Here is a 23,116-nt window from a genome sequence, read left to right as displayed (position 1 = left end):
ACAGTCCTCATGAAGAATCTTAGACAATGAAAATAGCATAAAACAACATTGCATAATATCCTGGTGCCAGATGTTTTAGTTTCTTTTTGTGCTCAAGTTTATAAAAACATGCTGAAGGGCTCAGTCAAAGACCTTGTTTTCCTCTGGCTGGGATCAGTTCCTGCCTTCCCGAATGCAGCCAGCCTGCCACCGCAACATTAATGATGTTAATTTGTGCAATTTGCTTTTTTCACTCACCTTTCACTTTTTTTTCCCCCAATGCTTCCCCCTCCTCTTATTTAAAGTTGCATTTGTCTTAGACTATACCATATACTCTTAATGCTGAAGTTTGCAATTCAGAGTACTCTGGGGCAGTCCTACACACACAAGCAAATCCCCTAATTTTAGTGCGGAAAACATATTTTCCACAGTTGTTAAAATCCTGGTATCGCAGCCCTGCCAGGAAAATCCATTCTGTTGTTGAACTATCTGAAACATTTCTTCATGTTTGGGGAGAAAAATTACTAATCGCTAAAATATTTAGCACTGCTTTGTGTCCATATACCCCAAGCTCTCCTAGAATAATAGCATAATATCCTGGTACTGAAATTATTAGGATACTTTCAGACTAAGAAGGGAAAATTAAAAGAGCAAACAGCAGGGTACAATCTAATCAAGTTTCTGGAAGGAAGCACTATTTTCCAGGTAAAACATCAGTTTTCCACTGTTAAGAAGTGCACATTTCCAGTGAAGCGCTGGTAACAGACACATCCCTGCGTCAGCCTGTGCCCGGCCCCCCCCCTTGCTCCTGGGATTACTAATGTTCCTTAGGCCACAGCTGTCTCAAAACGGTCACATTTTCTGCATTGTTTCAATATCACCCTTCCCACCACATCCTCGTCAACGGAGTTCCCATCTTTCTTTGCTTAAGAACCGAAGATAAGCAACGTTTTGCCCTAATGTGGCATCTCGCAGACCAAGATCTGTACATCACTGTGACACAAAACAAGGAGGTCCTTCTTTCTGGAGCTTACGTACTGCAAGAAAACCCCTAGAAGTCCCATCAGTAAGCATGGGAAAGCTATTAATTTTTGACGCTTCTGATACACAAGTCATTTCTTGTTTATTGAGGAAAAAAACCCCAAACCCTACCAGCATTCACAGTTATAAAGGTATCAAGTGGATTTTTCATTCTTTAAACAAATGTTTCAAAATAAGTACCTTGAAAGCTTGGTCCGCAGAGCACGGTCCAGCATAAGAAAGCACGTGCCTGCCCTTCAGAGATCCTCCACAGCTCAACCACAATGGCACAAAGCCACCACACTCTGTCTTAAAGCCTGATGCTGCGTATGCCACACTCACCTCGCACCACCCGTATTCATGTATGGGGCGTCAGAGTGGGGTTAAAAAAGACCAATGCAATATTTAAATGCTTGTGTCTGCCCTTTGCCACTTTAAACAAGGGATATGCAACAGCGCTCTAACCGTGCAACAACAAAGATCATAGAATCATAGAATCATAGAATCATAGAATCATACAGGTTGGAAAAGACCTCTAAGATCATCGTGTCCAACCGTCAACCCAACACCACCATGCCCACTACACCATGTCCCTAAGGGCCTCATCTACACGTCTTTTAAATACCTCCAGGGATGGTGACTCCACCACTTCCCTGGGCAGCCTGTTCCAAGGCCTGACCACTCTTTCAGTAAAGAAATTTTTCCTAATGTTCAATCTAAACCTCCCTTGGCACAACTTGAGGCCATAACTTGAGATCTAAGTGAGCAGAAATATTCTCTATGGAAAGACTTTGAGCTAGATATTCTGGACATCTGGACTTTCAAGCAAGACCCCTTGTGTGGTAGACCATGGGATCTGGCCAGCATTTCTTGGTTAGCACAATGTGCACCTGAACATTTCCTTCTGAATGCCAACTAGGTCTTTCAATGAAGGACTCAAGAAAGGGGATTGTTCCACCTTACTTGCAATAAACGGCACGTTAGGTGGGGAATTAGCTCATGTGCTGAAGTTAAGCGAGATGGGTATTGAGGCTCCCATGATAGATAGTGGAAATCTAGTCAATAAAACCAATAGAGTCAAAAGACTCTAGTCAATAAAACCAAAAGTCAAAAGTCATTCATCTCTTTGTAAAGCAGATGTTGGTATCTGGTCAGATCACTCATACCCTCAACTCAGTCAGCTAGACCTCCATGGACTACAATGACAGAGAGTCTAGACAACTATGATATAAAGACATGAAGTTATATGAAATTAAACTCAATCCTGTATTCGTAGGTTTTGGCTCCTCAACTGGTCTGGCTTTAAAAGAAATCACATCAAGAGGGAGTTGGTAGCAGTAGCTAATTCAATTAGGAAGAAACAATTTAAGGACAGAAAGAGGATGCCCCAAGAATTGGCTAGGGAATTACAAGGGTTCAGCCCATGTTTTCAGATGAAATCATGTCAAGATAAAATACTTCACACCTCTGACATGGTTCAAAATGTTAATTTCTAACTTTCCTCTAAAATCCCAGCTCAACACAAACAGTCAAAGACACTAGCCATGATTCAGCAGTCAGTGCATCCAAATCTGAAACAGTTAGTATATCCACCTGGTTTTCTCCTTTCCGATTTTCCATTACTTCATTCTTCATATATTTTCCTTCCCATGTTTATTGCACGCAAACCCTATCACTCATCCCAGGCTTCCATTTCTGTTTTCTTTCAAAACATTTAAAATCTCCTCAACCTGTACATTTCCTGTAGCCAAACACCACCCAGGCAAAGACAGTTTACAATTAATACACTAGGGTGAATGCAAAGATGTATGAAAGTAATATGGTCCCTTTGGCTGAGCTGGTCCCTTGAAAATAAACAGCAACAGAATTCAGTTAAAAAAAAAAAAAAAACACACACAACAAACCAACAAAACCACCAAAACTAAAACCAACCAAAAAAAAAACCACCCACAACCCCCCACCATTGCCCGTTGAGCCTAATAAGCAATAGTTTCCAAGTACATTACAATGACCTATCTAGTATCTCACCCCTAATGCACAAGCATAAACCAAGGGTAGACTAAAACTGAGTATTTCTTTATTAATTTCTCCCTCCCCACTATTTTGTTCATGTGAGCATAGGGACTTAAAAAAAGACAGAGACAGACTGACAGACAGAAAAGCACTTTGTAGACCACACCTTGAGTAACATCGCCCAGGTGAGAGGCATCTGTTCACAACGGAGTACCGCCAACATTCCCAGGCAAGGACTGAAATCAGCAGCAATAGTTGGTACATGCATCAGAGAGAAAGCAAGCAACCCGCAGAGTCCTTTTCTTATTTTTCCAAACACGCAGGAGTAAGAAGCACATGCAAAGATCCTTCCCTCAAAAGGGTCTCCGATAAAAGGAACACCTGTTTGGCAGCACTGGTTTGGAGAGATGGAAGTTGAGGGAAGAAGAGTTCAGACCAGTTTGGAAACCCCGCTCTTGGGGATCTGGACAGCATTAGCACAATTGCTTGGGGGAACAGAGTGCCTCCATAACTATTGAAAAAACCTCACTATGAGAAAGGGAGAAATCTAGTAAAATTACAGCCTCTTACATTTGAACACCAGACTTTCTAAGGTGCACCACCATTCATTAAGATTTTCCCAGTGCCTTGCTAATCTGCCTCTGCTTCCATCTGGGAGCGTAGATGAGTCTTTGCCTTTCCAGTTCTTGACCTCAGTGCTGAGACTGCCAACGCAGGGTAATGGCAATTATCATGGTGGTTTTGTGGTGTATTCATTTCCTTCCAGCTGTCACAACTAGAAAGGAACCATTGGCAGAGAGGGTTTCTGCCAGCTTCAAGCTGTACATCTGTTCGCATTTGTCTGCTCACACAACATGGGATGCAATCTCCCTTTCCTCTTAGGCTGGCATCTGTTTGCTCGTACTGTTCGTCCTGGAAGGGCTTTGATTTCAGAGGCTGAGAAGTGAATCTCGGTGGATGAAAATTTCCTCATGTATTTTAAAAAGAAAAGAAGTAGAGGTGTGCAGCCTTCACTATCAGCACTAAACAGTTCCCCTGCAGATAACAAAAGCTGAAATAAAACTAGCAGTGGTCCATAAAGCTAGGAGGAGAAGCAGCTCATGCAGGACTCCTCTGCTTGTACAGCAGGGCTGGGAGATTCTGGAGCTGGTGGAGCTAATTCTGATTCAAATGGGACGAATTACAGCTAATCAAAATGATCTGCTAGGGCAGGGATGGATGATTCATGTAAGTGAGGGATATAAAAGCCTATCGGGCCACTGTAATGGTATATTTTAAATACATATAGGTCTCCTATCATCTACACAACCACAGTAGCGAGAATCTATTTAGGACAAACCATCAGAGGAGGAAGTTTTAAAATATATGTATTTCGCTATTTTTAAAAAAACAATCTCTGAGGTTCTCACTGCAAAAAAGAATTTAAAAAGATACAAAATGTCTCAGTTGCTGATTCAAAACACAGTGAGTTTACAACAGACTGTTCAGACTTTAAGAAGATAAAGTCTCAAAATGGCTCTGTGTGACCTTTGAACCAACAGGAGCACTGACAGTTGGGGAACACAATCCCAGGATTATGGGCTAGCTAGCAAGCTTTACAGAGTGAAAGATTATAATCAAGGCTGGAGAAAAAAGCAGCAGCCATTTCACCACAGAAATGGATGTGAAATCAGCTTCTGCCTCTCTGCATCACTCTTAAGCAGTTCCAAACGAGCACTTTTTACTCACTCCAATAGTTTTACATGTAATAAAAAAAGAGAGGAGGAATATATGACCTTTGAAATTGATCTCGAGGGGGTCTTTTTTTTTCTTCCCCCCCCCTTTAAATCAAGCCAGCTTAACTCTACGTAGCTTCAACTCGGCAGAAAGATGAAGATGCTCATAACTTTTAGAACAGTTTCACATATCTAATGTTGGAATTAAATGCTTATTTTACTCTACTATGTAACTAGCTAACCAATCAAAGAAAAAATACTGCTATCCACTTTTAAAATTTGTTTTGTCACATGATACTGCATTAAAATAGACTACACTCTATAGGTGACAAAAGGAAGACGGGGAAAAATGTGGGCCCACTGCTGAATGAGATGGGGGAACCTCATTACAAAGGATGTGGAAAAGGCTGAAGGACTGAATGCCACCTTTGCCTCAGCCTTTACTAGCAAGACTGGCCTTCAGGAATCCCAGGTCCCAGAGACCAGGGGGAAAGGCTGGAGCAAGAACAATGGACTCTTGGTGGAAAAGGATCAGGTCAGGGAATACTTAAGCAAACTGGACAAACATAAGTCTAAGGGGCCCGATGGGATGCACCCACGAGTGCTGAGGGAGCTGGCAGATGACACTGCGAGGCCACTCTTGACAACCTTTGATTGATCATGGTGAATGGGAGAAGTGCCCGAAGGCCGGAAGAAAGCAGATGTCACTCCTATCTTGAAGAAGGGCAAGGAGGGGGACCCAGGGAGCTACAGGCCAGTCAGTCTCACCTCCATCCCTGGGAAGGTGATGGAGCAGCTAATGCTGGAAACCATTTTCAGGCACATGAACAAAATGACGATCATCAGGAGTAGTCAGCATGACTTCACCAAGAGGAAGTCATGCTTGACCAACTTGATGAACTTCCATGATGAAGTGACTGGCCTGGTAGATGAGATGAGAGCAGTGGATATTGTCTACCTGGACTTGAGGAAGGCCTTTGACACCATCTCCTATAAGATCCTCACAGACAAGCTGTTGAAGTACAGGCTGGATGAGCAGACAGTGAGGTGGATTGGAAACTGGCTGAATGGTCGGGCCCAGAGGATGATGATCAGTGGCACAAAGTCTAGTTAGAGGCCACTGACTGGTGGTGTATCCCAGGGGTCAATAATGGGTCCAATCCTGTTTAACATCTTCATTAATGATTTGGATGATGGGCAGAGCGTACCCTCAGCAAGTTTGCTTATGACACCAGACTGGCAGGAGTGGCTGATACACCAGAGGGTTGTGCTGCCATCCAGAGCGACCTCAACAGGTGGGAGAAATGGGTGGAGAGGAACCTCATGAAGTTCAACAAAAAGAAGTGCAAAGCCCTGCATCTCCATACAACTCCAATCACCAGTATGTGCTGGGGGCCAGCCAGCTGGAAAGCAGCTTGGCAGAAAAGGACCTTGGATCTTCTGGTGGACACTAAGTTGAACACGAGCCAGCAATGAGCCCTTGCCACAAAGAAGGCTAATAGTACCTTGGGCTGCACGAGTAGGAGTGTTGCCAGCAGGTTGAGGGAGGTGATCCTTCTCCTCCCCTCAGCACCGGTGAGGCCACATCTGGAGTGCTGGGTCCAGCTCTGGGCTCCTCAGTACAACAGAGGCACAGACATACTGGAGATATGGGCCATAAAGATGATGAAGGGCCAGGAGCCTTCCTACGAGGAAAGGCTGAGGGAGCTGGGATTGTACAGTCTGGAGAAGAGAAGGCTCAAGGGGGATCTCAACAATGTATAGAAATATCTGAGGGGAGGGTGCAAAGAGAACGGAGCCAGGCTCTTTCCAGTGGTGCCCAGTGACAGGACCAGAGGCAATGGGCACAAACTGAAACACAGGAGGTTCCCTCTAAACACCAGGAAACGCTTCACTGTGCAGGTGACTGAGCCCTGGCACAGGTTGCTCAGGGAGATTGTGGAGTCTCCCTCCCTGGAGGTATTCAAAAGCTGCCTGGACATGGTCCTGGGCAACTGGCTGTAGGTGGCCCTGCTTGAGCAGGGGGGGTGGACCAGATGACTTCCAGATGTCCTTTTCAACCTCGATTCTGTGATACACTCCTCAACTCTTACGTAGAACGGGGCAGATACAAGGCAAACCTAGAAACACAGAAAGTTGTAGATACAAAACCTGCTATATTTGATTTGAAAACCCTCACGTCTATGCCGAGTAGTATTTTTGGTTTTCCCTGTAGCATTACTTTCTATACAGCTTTCTATACGCTCGTTACTTCCAGTTACTATTTTAAGCCTATTACAGAAAAAGCTTTTAAAAATTATATAGTTTCAGAGTAATAGGTATAGAGAACCACGCATAAGTGTTCTAGACAAAAACACCAAGCAGACTTAAGATAATCTTTGATAATGCAGGAAAAAAAAACACCCAGTCAGCTTAAATTAGAAACAGAATAGATAAATAGTATAACACAAATTATCTTAAACCAGTGACTACCAGCCTCTGCTTCAAGTTGACTGGACACAGGCTGCTCTGACTCCTTGGTTCTGGATGTCAGGCCATTAAAATTAAACATTATTTACATTATAGATTCACATATACATACCTATGAATAGACATTCATTAGTTACTCATATTTAAATGAAAACACGATCCTAAGTTGGCCCACTGGAATAATACATGAATAGGAAAAGGTCAATGGAACCCTCTGAGTCAAGCAGGAAGATAAACTATTAACAGTGTACCCATGTTTCAATTCTCTGAATTTCACCTCCAATTAAACGAAAGACAAGCACAAAGAACCATGGTGTTTCATCTGAGCAGGTTCAAACGTCATCCTTACTCAGGGCTTCATTTTTCCCCTACAGGAATACTTGAGATACTCAAATGTAGAATTTTTGCATCACGTCCAGGGCATACACAACCACATCCACAGACTCACACAGAACTGTCACCAGAGTTACAGAGAAGGTTAAGATTGCTTTTGAGTAAATTATATCCCTGTCGTGGTTTAACCTGGCAGGCAGCCAAATACCACGCAGCCGCTCGCTCGCTCACTCTCCCCGCCCCAGTGGGACGGGGAGATAATCGGAAGGGTAAGAGTGAGAAAAACTCGTGGGTTGAGATAACGACAGTTTAATTGAACAGAAAAGGGAAAATAATAATGATAGAATATACAAAATGAGTGATGCACGATGCAATTGCTCACCACCCGCGCTGACCGACAACCAACTAGCTATCGCTGTTTCCTGGATCACGCCTACCATTCATATACGTGAGCATGACATCACATGGTACGGACTACCCTGTTGGCCAGCTGAGCCAGCTGTCCCAGCTATGTTCCCTCCCATCTTGTGCACCTGGCAGAGCACGGGAGCTGTCCTTGACTACCAGGGTACTTAGCAACAACTGAAAACATCAGTGTGTTATCAACATTCTTATACCAAATCCAAAACACAGCACTAGGAAGAAATTTAACTCTATCCCAGCCAAAACCAGGACAATCCCCAAATGACTGGAAAGGAAGAAGAGTTTCTACAACTACCATGAGTATTCAAGTAAACACCTTTGCCCCTGTGTCTACCACCTGAAGTAAAAAATGGTGTGCCTTATTAAAAGCAACAAAAAAGGGGAAGATGCGCCATCCTCTGAGCCAACATTTTATAACATGATGTTGCTGTCTTTCATTGTCATTCCTGAAGAAGTCCTACAACAAACTTGTTAGAAGTGCCATCATGTCAACTGCAACATGCAATCACCCTGCCATACAGCACTCTTCAATTTCAATACGGCATAAGTCTTCTGCGACAAGAATTGTGAGAGCTGCTAGTGCTCCCAGGCAGTAGCATTTTAATTTCAAATAGAAGAGATCTTACGATGTACTGAGGAGTTATGGCACTGCCTTTCAAGATGACTGAAAGATACAGAAGCAGATAAGGAGATGACTCCCTATTGATAGAAAAGCAACTCAGAGAAACAAAGAGAACACATCATGTTGTCTTCTATATCAAATATGCACCAAAAAGATATTCAGTATCTTTTGAGAGAGATCAGATGCAAAATGCCTCTGGACTGTTGTTACTACCAACTTTCAAGTTCCATAATCTGCCTGCAAAGGATTTGAGGTTACCATTAACCCAATTTAAGTTACTTCCCAAGCACAGGCTGATCACTGCCAACAGCCACCAGAATAAGAGACTTCTGTATCATAGAAATAAGAAAGCATGAGGTATATGAAGTTCAAACCTATTGCCATTAACTGCTTTGATTTCAAATACTTCAGGTCTTCATCCGAACACAGGACAAACAGTTTTTAGCAGTCTCTTCCCCTCAGTGGTTATATGAGAATTCCGTAAGCTGTAAGTGACAAAATGCTATATGCAAAACTGAACAGTTGAATATATTTTCCTAAGCTGTTATTTTGAAAGCATAGACCAACCCAAGTTCAAACATTAATTGCTTCAGATAAATAACGTTGGAATGATTTTACCCTTTTGATTAAAACTTTCTTACATTGGATGTTTACATGAACTGTCAATAACTGCCAAATGCCAGATAAGATAGCTACCCTTGCCTACACAAACAGCGCTCACACATATACACGACGTCAAACAAAATGGACAGTTACAACAATGAACAAACTATTTATTTTTGTCGATAGATAAGAACATCCCATTGAAAATAAAGAATAAAAAATATATCCTGCTACAACATTTTGAATGCTTGAATCTCACGCTATAGCACACGGTGAAATTCTGGTACTGCAACATCACAGTAACCCCTGTGCACGTGGGTGTACAGAAAGCCTTCAACAAATATTTATACCTATAATAGTGCCATGTACAAAAATGTCATCTCATAAAGGCCAAACAGAAAATTTAAACATCTTTGTTTTTCTTATGCCAATGGCAACGTAAAAAATGAAAACTGTTTTCAGTCAATTACTTCCACTTAAATTGTATGAGATCTTTTTACGCTAAAGAACTCTGAAATTCAGCATAATAAAGGGTGGAAGAAGTAAGGTATAACCAATACACTGAACATGTGGGGCATGATATTTTCCTCAATATATAACTAACTTTCATACCGTTACACCAACAATCAAGTCAGTATCTTCCTAACACAAAGAAAATATTCTGTTTCTCCCATCAACGCTCTGACCTTTTCTTACTATAAAGACCATGCCTGTATTATTCATCTAAGCATACATGAACCACAAAAGATATGCAAAACAAATCAATATAGATAACCTTTAGTGTCGAATGTCTAATGATGTAATAATAAAAACAATTCTAAAGGCCAAATGACTTGCTAAATTAAAATTGCAGTCACTTAAACTAACAAAATACTTGGACACTTGTGAGCCACAAAATTTATTATTATGCAGCAGTATCTCCGCTGAAACCTGAGGAGTATCAGACCATTGGTAAAGCAAGGCATTTTCAGAAAAGGAATTTGTAAAAAATACATTTATACTATATGCTTTCATATAAAAAGGCAGTAAGAAAAATAATAAAACCTACCATTTTAGGACTACACCTTCCCTAGCAAATAGTTTTTATCACTTGCACTATTACATACAGTACATTCAGCTTCCTACACAGAAAGTATATTTTCTTGTCCCTGATGTATATTACAATTGGCAGTGACAACAAACTGCTTTATTATCACTACTTATTCTTGCAGCTTATACAAACAGCACCAATTTTACCCAAAAAAGGCTTATCGGTTACATAGTAGCATTTCCTTATAGGAAACATAAGCCCAAAACATCAGAACCAAATGTATCTTCCCAGAAGTATACCAGAATATATGGCTCAGAATTAAGGGATGAATAACCAAGGGTATTGCATAGTACAGGGATCTCACCTGTATGAATAAATCCACTCTTTGATTGTTTGTCACCTTCTGACTCCAAGAATGGACAACAAATTAAACAGGTGTTAATGAATACGAAAGTAGTACACAACTAAATTTACGGGTAAAAAGAACAACAAGAAATTGTACAGTTCTCTCTGGCACAGTGCAAAGTACACATTAAAAAACTGAATACATATGTACAGTGTGTATGTATAGTTTTATATATATATATAGTATGTATTTCCCCGACACATACACGTGTATATATAAAAAGCATGAACACACATATCCATGCCAAACTTGGCAAAAAGATGGAATGTTTAAAATGTGGATGCGTTGTTCCAGTTAAATCAGTCTGACCCAGAAATGGCTGTTTATACAGCCAATATGCCCTTCCATGAAACAGAAATATTTATTGCCTGCATAAATTGACAATATACCGTACATATTCCTCATAACTTTCCAAAGGACTGATCATCACACTTTATAAAAGCTTATATTTGTATTAAGCCCTCTCCTCCATAACCCTTCCCTCCCCACGCCTCCATCCCCCCATGACCAATTCATATGGCTATTCCCTTTATGGAAATCTAGGAAGAGTAATAGGTAGAATAATATAGTAGAGTATTACTCTGCTGGAGAACCAGACACAGTATTCACTATAGAGATGAGATCTTCTATTTTAAATTTTTCTTGCAATATAAAAGTTTACAGCCACCCCTGTAAAAATTATTAACACCTGATGCTGGTTTGTTTTATTATTTTCCTTTGGGATTCAGCTGTTTTGGTTCTGAATACGAACACGTTGGCTGAAGTCTGTAACAGAGAATGCACTTTTCAGGATCCGGAGAGCACTGTTACCCGACCTGCCCGCCCCCAGTATGATCAACTGTCCTTTCCTGCAAACTTTCTGAAGTAGCGCACAAAATACTAGAATGTAATACAGATTTTTCTGCCCCCCTCTTTATCCTGAATGTCTTTTTTACATTTTGAGGGCATTTTCAAAAAATAAAGATGATTTATATCAACAAAATAGTTTAAAATAAAGGCGATGGCTGTGAACCTGAGAGCTTAGTGTGATATGAACACACGTATTTGTGGTATCCCCACTGGCTAGTACTTTCCTTGTTTAAGTCTTTCAATGTGGTAGCACAACTTTAGGGCAGGCCCCAGCTTCAGTCCCATATATTTCATTATCATATCACTCCTCAGTAAGAGTAGTGCCTTCCCATCAATTTCCTGCAGAAGGAAGAGAATAAACACAACAACATACAACTACTTTAACAAGTTGCATGGTAAAACTGGAAAGTGCATTACATTTGTTTATACTGCAGTAAAAATTTATCTACTATATATAAAACAGTAGCTTAGTACAATTTGATATTTACAGATGGCCACTGAAATTGAATTTATTTTAGTATTTTTTAATGTATGATGAAGGTATTTAAGATGCTAAAGAAAATTATAATAAGTAAAAGAAACTGACCAAACAGCCCTCAAAATTAGGTACCAGCTGTGAAAAAAAGTGAATGGGTCAAGGGGAGGGGAAAAAAAAGTTGCAAAGGAAGGTCTGTGCAGTTTGAGATTAAATGATCCAAGCACTGAGGCCTTGCACTGAACCTTGAACACAGCTGTGGGAGGATTCTGGCATGCGCATGCAAACAGTCACATGGAGGAAGAGGTTACAGACCATCTAAATCTGTGAAATAAGACAGATCCGTGTCCAGGTTAAACCAGACAGATTGTTAGGATCAAGACCAAAGACAACTTAGTCGGATTTCAACTGCCTGGTTGAGAAGCTGCTGAAATGTGACAGTCCTAAGCTCTTAGTAGCACTACACATTGTAGACAGGCAATTAGTTCCTTAAAACGCCATAAAGAAAACCACTCTGTCTTATTTTTTTTAAGCATAAATCTGATAAAACAAGTGACATTTAGTCTTGTTATACAACTAAGAATAAAACATAAGACAGGAAGCTCCGTTAAAAGTTATTTTGAGTTTTCCTTCAATCCAGCTTACTCAGATTTATCTGTTAGTAGGAGCTGGTGCAGAACAAGGGTGAAATACTACTAAAGAGAAAGCCAATCTCTTTTTGGAGGGCCATATATACAATGAAATAAGAAAGCAGCTCTTTGCTGAGCAACCTGCCATAGAAAAGCACAGCGAGAAGGAAGAGGGAACACCAAAAAAAGAAACTGACAGTTTATCTCTCAAAATACAACATCTAGTTAGATCTTATGAAACCCTACACATGGCTTTTCAAAACAGATTAATTCAACATTTCAATTGATTCTTTGAATTTTAGTATTAATGACCAAATGTAAAGCTAATGAGGCGTAACAGCATCTCTGCTGTGGGATAATCGGTCTCCAAAACAGACTGTCTTAGAGACGTATCGTCTATGTAGGCCAAATGCCCCATGCTGTAAATGAGAATGTCATCTTCTCTAGAGGTACCAGGGATGATGGGGGTACCATGGATGTTGGCCATTGGAACTTGGATATTTCCAGTATTGGCGTTATGCCATATAAGCTGGAAAGCAGTGGGTATTTACTTCAGTCTAACAAGACAGGAACACAGAGAAAATATACTGCAGGAGGAGTTTCAGGTGGAAAAATAATTTTCAGCCTCCCTCTAATATAAGAGTAGCATCTATTCTAGCTTCAATTGCAAATAGAGTGATAGACATGAAAGCTGGATTTTAAGAGATTAACATGACACACAATCTACTAGAACAGAATGGATATGCATCATACATGTCTCCTAAAGAGTTCTGCATGTGGAGCTAGTGCCTGTGGATCAGCTTCTTTCACAAAACGCATTACTTCCTCTATTGACCAGGTGGAAGGATCCTTATTCAATATTCTTGAAGGTTCCCTTTTTAGTGAATTCAGATCCGGTCCAGTTGTGGAACTTGCAGCTTTTAGTATAAGAGTATTGTGAAAGGAAGAAGTATCACTAGTCTATACGAGGATAACACATTTCATTTTACATAAGACGTTCTTAATATTAACATGAGGCTTTTATTATGCATTCTTTGCAATATATTAAAATGAAAGACGTTTTGTTTTCCTCCAAATAATATTGAACTGTTTCATTTGTCTTTAAATGCCTTATATAACTGCAAATATTTACAGCAGCATAAACATTAGCACTATGACATACCTAGAGGGATTAGTTCAACTTGTACTTGGCTCCTGGGTCCCAAGATGCCATTAATTGGGAATGTGGCAAGTTAAGCTCTGCAGACAGAGGGAAGGACAGGAGGAAACCCTATCCCCATATTTCAGCAACACAGTAATAGTTGATAACATGCTCAGGAAGTGAGCTGCATATAACTAGCCCTCCTCAGTCTGGCCTGCTGCAGGGCCCATAACAGCAGTGAAAAGAAGGTGCAGCAGGCAAGACCCCCCCGGCTTGCACCACAGTACTAGTTCTAACAGGCTTAAGTTCTGCATTTGCAGTTACGTTAGCAAGCCTGACATGCTTGGCAACAGCACAACATTTCACTCCATATGCAAGCTTTTCTATGGCAAAGAACTTCTTTATTCATAACTCTCAGACTTTGTATGTTAACAAAAGCAGTCACATACTTCGGAAAGTTTAGTTATATAGCATACCTTCAATCCGCCTCTGTATTCGATTCCTACTAACTTCATAGTAACCGCTGCTCCCAGCAGAGCTCAAGGACAGCCTGCGCAGGATTAGGGCTGAATTTGAGGTAGCAGTCACTGGCTGAAGGGAATTTCTGTAATATGCTGCACTCCCTGAAGTACGATATTCTGTGGAATTTCGACGGGTCGGGCTTGAAGGATTTGCAGAACTAAGTGCAGAATCCATAGAGTCCTCAGAAAATCGGTGTTCTCTGGAAGTGCTGTTTTCTTCCACAGGTAACGTTTCTGCTACACAAAAAGCAAGTATCAATATGTTCAAAGTGATGGACATTATACCTTTGTTATTTAACTCCTTACTATGTTCTCTTGAAGATACTGACAGATTGTAAACCTATTAACAAATCTTCTGTGAGGCAATCACTGCTGCTGAATGTTTGCCCCTTTTCCTCAAGTAATCATTGGGCTCTTACTGTATGTTTAAAACATTTTTTGTAGCAAAAGATTTAATACGCCAAGTTTGAGACAGTTTTCCATAAATCATTTCAGTTGTATTTGTTAAATACTATGAACAGGGAAGTGAAAGAAGAAATTTTGGGGGGGTAAAATTGTCTGAAGTTAACGCTGACACACCAAGCAATCTTAGTCAAGCATTTTCATTATCTTTTTTTAAACATATTCTCAAAAAGCTAACCATTAAGAGTGTGTTACGTTTATCTTGCTAGAAATTTTTACTATAAATAAAAACTCTCACGTTAACTAACAATTGTTTAATTTGTTCTAAACAGCAGAGGGAGTCACTAACTTCATAAACAAAACAAGTGGACAATTATCATCTCTAGATCCCAATACATTCAGACACAGAGGCTGTCATTAAAAATTGAACAGGTTACAGGCAAAGCCACAGAAGGCTGTGAGTGCCAGGTACGGAATACTAACGTAACATGTTTTGACCACAACACTGTATCTAGATACAGTTAGTTCTTTGCACAGGGCAGGGTCTATGAACACAGGCTCTGGAAAGCTAAAGATACATGTAAATTACTGAACCCACTGAGCAAGTTAAAAAAAAAAAAAAAAAAAACCACAGGTCTCAGGAGGGAGTATAATAACATTTTAGTTCTTATCACTTATCAGCCAATTTCTACTCTGCAAAACACTAACAACGTCCACTTAGAAGACTTGGGAATTTTTAGAGCGTGTCAATACTGTTTCTAGCAGGTCCCTTTCCCTGTGCCATGAGACAGGAGCCAGGTTTGCTTGATTACTGAAAATTCCACTCTCAGTCAACTGAATTCAGGTCTGATTGGGAGAAACACGCTATGTGAGGGAAAAAAAAAAAAACACAAATCAATGAGACCACCACTCCATTCTCTAGCAATCATACATATTCTTATCTGTTTGCATCAGACCAATATCTAGCCCAAGAAAGAAGTTGGAAGCATGATGTACAAATCTGTATGAAACAAACGCTGCCTTGGCAGGAGACTTAAAAGCTGGAAAATACAGCTAACAGGTTCACAGAAGTGTAAACCCCACACTACCATCTTGAAAATTACTCTAGTGAAGTTATAAAACATATGCTAGCAAAGCAGCATATTCTTTGGCATAAGAACTGGTATGTTCTGTGAAACAAGTTCCTGAAACAGGCTTTTTAATACCCTTCTTATATGACAACTTTCAAGAATTTCTTGGGCAAATACCCAATTAAAACTAAAGAAAGAGTATTTTCCTAAAAAACCCAGCGAGCTTCTACAAGCATGTTTTCAACTTGCTTCATGAGGTCTTAGGTACTCTGCTGAAACCTGTTTAAAAGTGGAGTGCAGTGAAGAACTATTAAGTGTATTTTGGTCTTCAGACAGCATAATCCTGAAAGGGAACAAAGGCACTCGGAGAGCCAGCTCCCTACTTAGTGAATTCGGTAAGGCAAGATCTGCAAGACATAACATCTTTTACTAACTTGTGATAGTTATGGAATAAAGCGCGTTTTACAGACACAAGCCCTTCTCTTTCACATATACAACCCTCAAAACAACCACTGCAAAACTTTCTAGTTTGTTAGATTTGAATCACAAAAGTAAAGAAGCGGCTACTGAGGTTTTAAAAGAAAACACACAAACAAGAAAAATAACTTCTTTACATTTGTCAGCTTGAAGTAGTTTCAGCAACTTACCAAAATGAAAAACAAAAGCCATCATTCTATAGAATTTCAGAGATACTTTAAGAGATGTAGTCAATGACATGCACTATAAAATTAAAGGGTAGCCAGCCACAGGAAAATTAGAACAGTAGAGAATGAAACCACTAACAGAAATCTCAGTCCAAGACCAAAAGGCAGAGGTGATATTTTAAATAGTTACAGCAAAGCTATATGAAGGAGCCTAAGGTTTAACCTGTAGGTTAACTGAACCTGTAGATTCGGATTTCAGAAGTCTTGAAAGGTAGAATGAAACAATGGAGACAACACTCCCCAGCAGAAAGTTTCAACTAGAGTATTTAAGCATGTATCAGCCAATTCCATGTAATGTTTTAAGAAAAAACATTTTCGTAGTTATAGTAAACAAGCAGAGGTCCCAATATATGCTTTTTTTTTTTTAAATAATTGTTTTACATAATCCTTGTCATGATTTCTGAAGACACAAAGATTTTAAAGGGTAACTATATTACAAAGGAATTTAATTCTATTTATTCCAATTATATCCCAGATTTCTCTCTGATATTATATATCTCCTAAAGTAAAGGGCTGGGAAAGATCAACTCTGCTTTTTTTTCCCCAAGATACCAGCATTTGAATTTATCTTACTGTAAATTCTCAATTCACATACACAAGGCGGAAAAGCCGGCGTATTTCCCAGGGCCATCACCTTTTAGAGAAGGCATTTCTGTTCAGCAGCTACAGTGTCCTGTCCACTTCCCTGTCCATCCATCTAGCTTCTCTACAAATGAAACGCAGCTGCAATCTTGTCAAAAAAGTGGCCAACTGGTATGACAGCTGATTCAAAATTGGCATCTAGCAAATGGAGCTTTGCAATCCGTGGAGCAACGAACAACACATTTCTCCTACCTCGACATTTTGAGCAGTTGTGAATAACAGTGATATGGAAAGAGACAGGAGGTTCCACTGCAGAATGCCTGATCTCTGGGTAGATTAATAAAAGGCCAATAAAAGGCCTTATGTTTCAAATGTAAGGATGACAGACTGTTTAAACACTGAAGGCCTTAGCAGGAATCGGACATTTTGTTTTCTTGAAGCTCCTCTGGGAATTAGAAGCCAGTTGTTCTGCCCCATACATAACGGGAATGATGTAATCGGCCGCAGTAGTAAGAACACTCTGTTTTCAGGGGGAGGGAGACTGAGTTATTCCCCCACTCCCTTTATCTTTCATAACTTTAAGAAGAAACTGTTAGTGAGCAAGAAAGACAGCAAAATCTGCAAGACATATCCCTGAGCAGATCAGAAGGAAAATGAGCTATTTGAAAGACCCTTTCCCACAATTATTCCATTTTGCCTTCAAATGATATTTCAAAACAACTATTTCAAGACAACTATGTCTCAATGGAACCAGAACTTTTTGGGGGCAGATCTTTCTTGCTAACCAACCCATGACTGACCGCTATAAAATTACCTCCAGATTTTCAGCAGAGGACATTGCCCTAATGGGAAACACACAACACTAGAGAACACTTTGCCTCTTGAAATGCACAGAGTACAAATTCAAACCTCTGAAACCATGGCAAAACACTTATTTTAATTATTTTTCATCCAAGTAACTGCACTTTATAATGAACTATTGATCTTAAAATGTGTTTTAAGGAGTACACTGACTTCATCTCTAAAAGGGATCCATTAGCAAACAAGGATTAAAAAGCAGTATGTGCATGCATGTTTACTTTGAGGAAGATTTCTTACAAGATAATGCAGATCTACTCAAACATCTGTTTTGCTCTGAAACAACTTCATTTGGTATAATTAAGTGTTCTACACTTATTAAGTTACCTACCAGAAATATCTGACTTAGGTGTACAATATATCTGTGGAATTAAGCCAGTACTTCTTTTGGAAAGACACAGAAATCAATAATCAATTGTACTTCCTGCTGCTGTTATTATATAAAAAGAAGTGAATACGCTACATATATATAAAACAATAAGATGTACCATTTTAAATAAGCTATCATTTTGAACATTTTAATTTTATATCCTTTTCTGCTTTAACTGTAGTCCTATGACTTTTTAATCTGCACAGAAAGAGAGACCATTCTACCCTCACTGATGCTAATAGACACAAAATGACCCCATGATGTCCAAAAAGAAGAAAAAAAAATAATATGAAGGAAGAAATAACTAATCCTCATCATATTTCAAAAAAGCCTTTGGAAATGCTGTGCAAATATCTTGCAGCAAAAGAAAATATATATCAGATGGGACGAGTCAACATCAACAAGTTACCATGGCTTAACCAATTAAGTAGCAAATGCAGAGCAAAAAAACCATGTTTTCATAAGCCTCTCTCACTGAGGTTTAAACCTAGATGCTTTACTTCACATCTGAGGCAGACTAAGAGTAGACACATGCTCAGTTACTGCAGCTGAGCTGCAGCACAGGAAAAGGTGCTATTCATGAGTGAGCTAAATCAATCTAACAGCCAGCTGCCACAGCAAGGCTTCGCTGCTCCCCTGGCCACGGCTGCGTTTTATTCCACCCTTCCTTGTGCTCATCCGAGTCCACGGCGAGTCAGTCCAGAGAAGTAAACCGCAAACTACTCTTCATTTCACCAAAATGTTTTCTGTGCTTTTGCTCACTGGCTCGGCTCACCACCCAGCCAGGGGGCCTGGGACCCACTGCAGGGACAAGGAGTTGTGCAGAAGCAGCACAACTTTCAGTGGCAGCTAGCCATAAACTCAGCTGAATTGTATCATCAAGCTACATCCTTACTCTCTTAATGGCCCCAGCCTAGAGTTATTAAGAATTGCTTCCAATTTATCTCCTAATCCATTTCAAGGCAACTGGTTTTCTGCTAAATAGCCATATATGAAGCAGGAGGCTTCATCCGTCACCTATTTGCCTGAGCCCCTTCACAAAAAAAGGCTAGCAAGTTTAGGAGAAGGACTGCTGGAACTTGCAGTAGATCTTCCCTAAGTGCAAAATCTGTGCCAGTGATCAATAATTAACGTACTTTCACCCTGACCTGTCAAAGGCTAGAGACAAACCAGACACATACGTTGAACTCGGTCCTTTTTGACTGGAAATACTGAAACCATAAATAATTCTCATATATAATCCTGACATAATGTAATTACCTTCAGATGGATGAGCATCATTTCTGGGAAGCTTAGGGGAAAGAGGAGCAGTATATGGTGGAGAGTCCTGACAGTATCGTTTAGCACTCCTGTTTTCAGGTATTTCTTCTTTTGCTGTGAAGAAGAAAGTCACCACCTATTATTCTAGCAGAAAGTTGCTCATGGGGAAAGTCCAGGGGCAAAAGCAAAGACATATATCAGCCACTCACCAGGTTACAGTTCAGTTTCTTGTGTCACACAGACTCAGTCATTTTGATACAAACTTCCAAAGCTGAAGTACAGCTTAGTTTATACTGTCATCACCCAAATTACCTTGACCCTGGCTACTTTTCTGAAAAGAGTTAAAACTAATGACTTACATGTGACATACAGAATTATAAACATAATTTCTCCATTGGAAAGGGGAAAAAAAAAAGAAGAAAACAATTTATTTTCTAAAGCAGCACCTGGAAGACAGGCTCAGCTATCAGACAACTGTGAGGAAGCTTCACACCCAGTATGAATCTCCTGAAATTGCCCTGATGTCAAGGTTTTCTCAGCTACGGCTCCTGGTAACCCTTGGGCTGGGACTTGTAATATCGGGCCCTGCAAACAATCTGATGGGAAATCTTGCGCAAGTCATTTCATTTCCCCTTCACTCTACGCTCCCGGTGCAGCAGACAAAGATACTGGCCTCATACAAAATATCACAAGCAGCCACCTGCAAAGCCCACCTTTTCTACTAGAAGACTGAATTGTACATAGTAGAATGTAAAATTTTTGGAGCCATCACTGAATAAGGTGAATAAAGAGGGAAGAAAGGACATTTTACTGGTGTGGGAAGGGCAAGACTGAATTCCCTTTCAGGGCAAGCCCCTTCTCATAAGGCAGTAAGTATCTTTTGTAAGCTTATTTTATGATCCGAACATAAATTTAACAAATGAAATGTGAAGTTTTGAGCTTGTCCTTTTAGCAGTATCACAGTGGTACAATACATATGTTTCCTGGCTTGGCTACAAGGAGGAGTTTGCTGAGCAAAATGATTTCTGCACATGTGGTATGAGCTATCCCATCCTGTCAAAGCACTACCGCACTGGAACCAATTCACTAAGAACTGAAGCGTATTCATTTCAATCAATTAATGTCATAGAAAGACAGATTAGAAAGTTACATTTCATAAAGTCGCCACACTTCTCAAAAATATCAGCACTTGAAAATAACAGTTGTTTAACAGTACCTGGTTTGTTCCTGTCATACTCTGTAGGACTATGTGCACATCCCACGTAAGGGCTGAAAGGCTGGCTACTAAAGAGATTATCACACTGCAGGCTGTGGCAGAGTTTCTCCAAGAAGCGTAGGACAAACGATGCGCTGTTTACAGAAGGAAGATTGATGGCGTGCTTTTCCCCATCAAAGGAAGCTGTGAATAAGAAGATGATGTCAAACACCCCCCAAGCATCATGAAGTATAGTAAAACACCATCATTAACTTAAAGGAGAAGACATCCAGATTTGATTTAAACCACACAAGACACGAGAGAAGTAAACAATCATTTTGGTAGTTTAACAAATTTACATCCAAAGGACTGCTTTTACCTGCCAGCTTAAATTTACTCTGTGGGAACTTATTTTAATAAAACAATATTGGATTCACACAAGCATAACAAAACTTGCAACTATTCCCTCATCACCAAAACCTTTTGTGTAATTTCTGTTGTTTGCTTATAAAACAGCAGGCTCTCCACCACCTATTTGCAGGAGGTAACACAGAAAAGACCCTTTACAGTACTTACCAAAAAAACTCCACAAAATTTAAAAAAAAAAAAAAAAGACGCAAACAACTAAGATTTTTTTTTTCAGTTTCTAAATGAACTGAGCGTACTTGTGGTAACGTGCTGGCATCCATTACCATTGAAATTCTGACTACAGAAACTGTTTTGTCATTTGCTATTTTATCACTAGAGAAATCTATCCTGCTGTCAACACTACAGTGGTCAAGCTCCCATTTAATTTCAACAGGAGCTAGGTGGCAGAGATACCACAACAGCCACAAATGGATGTGGTGTCTTTTAAACTGAGTGATTACAAAGAGCCTGGACATGTGCCTATGTCTTTTACTTGTTGACCTCCTTCCTTGCCCCCCAGAGTGTTGCAGCTGATGATACCTTCTTTTTTTGTGAAAGTTAGTAAGATTTTTAAAAGACTCAATACTACCAATATACGGAGAAATAATTACCATTACATTAGCTGAAACTTTTAGTTACTTCTGATTAGAAAGACAAAGCAGGAACAAACTTTTATCTCAAGCTTAGGGCTAGAAAGAAGCGGCATGAACACCAGATTTATGCATCAATTTGTCTTCTTGGTTTTCAGCCTGTCATGCAGCTTTCTGTTAACATAAGTTTCCAAACGATATGTAGAGCTTTAAAGGATCACATTTTGTTGGTAGCAGATGCATTTAAAAAAAAAAAGACCAAAAATGACAAGAAAGCCTTTATTCACAGATCTGAATTAAGGAACATTTCCATATTGTGCTACGAAAGAGACACATAATATACACAAAACCAAAGAAAATGCCCAAGTTTAGCATATTTTAGGCTTCCTTAGGAAATCAAAAGTGACAATTACTTACACTGTTGATGTAAGGAAGCTTCTGATTAGAGTTAATGCAAGTTAACCAGCTAGCATCAACAACAACAACATGCTACCTTTCCCATCTGCTTTCATGACAGATTGACCCAATGCAAGTGCTTAAAGTTTAAGAGTCAGTACTACAGGGACAAATCCCGGACCAACATGTTTCCATGGCCCATTTGGTTTTTCCAGGCTCCAACGTTCAAATGAAATGCTAATGATTCACAGTCCCACATGTGGCTCAGACACAAGGTCCTCTACCTCCTGTTTAGGCAAGGAGTCTCTGAAGGCAAATTTTTGCTTGGAACTCAACCAGTTCTGGAGAGCAAATGGGCTGTGAGACCTAGCACAGCCTGATCTCCTGACAAATTTACTGCAAGGTAGTAGTCAGCTACAGCAAAAATTTAAAATGCTTTATAATAGCCTTACGGATCTTCTTATATGACCTTAGGGAAATCACTTATTCTCCACGCCTTAATTTCTCATTTTGAAAAGAAGCATTGAAAAGAACAATATTATCTTAGAGTTGTCAGGAGGGTAAAGCAAGAAACAGCTGAGGCAACGTGACTGCCCCAGCAGGACATACCATGGGAAAAATCCACAAATAAAGATTCAGTGCAAACACAGCTCCCTTGTACTCTGAACACCTGAGGGCAACCATACGAACTCCAACCAAGGGTGTGGGATCCAGATCCACAGGCTCAACTGTCTGCTCTGCTTGGGGACAACATAAGCCTCTTACTTCCCAGATAGATGCTAGCAGAAAAAATAAAAAGGAGTACTTCTGAGGCGCAATAACCTCCACCTTTAATGACAAATAAACAGGGACTGGAGCTTGTGTGTGCAATCCCAGCCCCCAGGATGAAGAGTCATTCTCATTTCTTCACCTTCCATTGTGTAAGTATGTTTTAAATACCAGGTTCAAGCCAGGAGAAAGGCTGAGAGCTAAGCTATCAGAGAAATGTGTTTGTCTGATAGTGAAGAAACTCACCCAAGAGTCTGATTTTAATTCTCTGCTTGAGAAAATTTA

General features: G+C 40.0%; 1 protein-coding gene across 1 annotated transcript in view; it reads right to left on the bottom strand.

The window, feature by feature from the left end:
* Positions 1 to 11,562: 11,562 nt before the first annotated feature.
* SCML2 (Scm polycomb group protein like 2) overlaps positions 11,563 to 23,116 on the bottom strand; it is a 71,155-nt gene continuing 59,601 nt past the window's right edge. The window contains exons 11-15 of the mRNA XM_075175377.1: positions 20,691 to 20,873; positions 19,475 to 19,588; positions 14,184 to 14,465; positions 13,320 to 13,483; positions 11,563 to 11,801 (exon numbers count right to left, since the gene is read on the bottom strand). Of these exons, the coding sequence (XP_075031478.1) occupies positions 11,676 to 11,801; positions 13,320 to 13,483; positions 14,184 to 14,465; positions 19,475 to 19,588; positions 20,691 to 20,873 (869 nt within the window). The 3' untranslated portion in view covers positions 11,563 to 11,675. The remainder of the gene's footprint in view (positions 11,802 to 13,319; positions 13,484 to 14,183; positions 14,466 to 19,474; positions 19,589 to 20,690; positions 20,874 to 23,116) is intronic.

Source organism: Calonectris borealis, chromosome 1 (assembly GCF_964195595.1).
Source record: "Calonectris borealis chromosome 1, bCalBor7.hap1.2, whole genome shotgun sequence".
Taxonomy (NCBI): domain Eukaryota; kingdom Metazoa; phylum Chordata; class Aves; order Procellariiformes; family Procellariidae; genus Calonectris; species Calonectris borealis.
The sequence above is the reverse complement of the archived record's forward strand: the minus strand, read 5'-3'. Positions and strand labels throughout refer to the sequence as shown.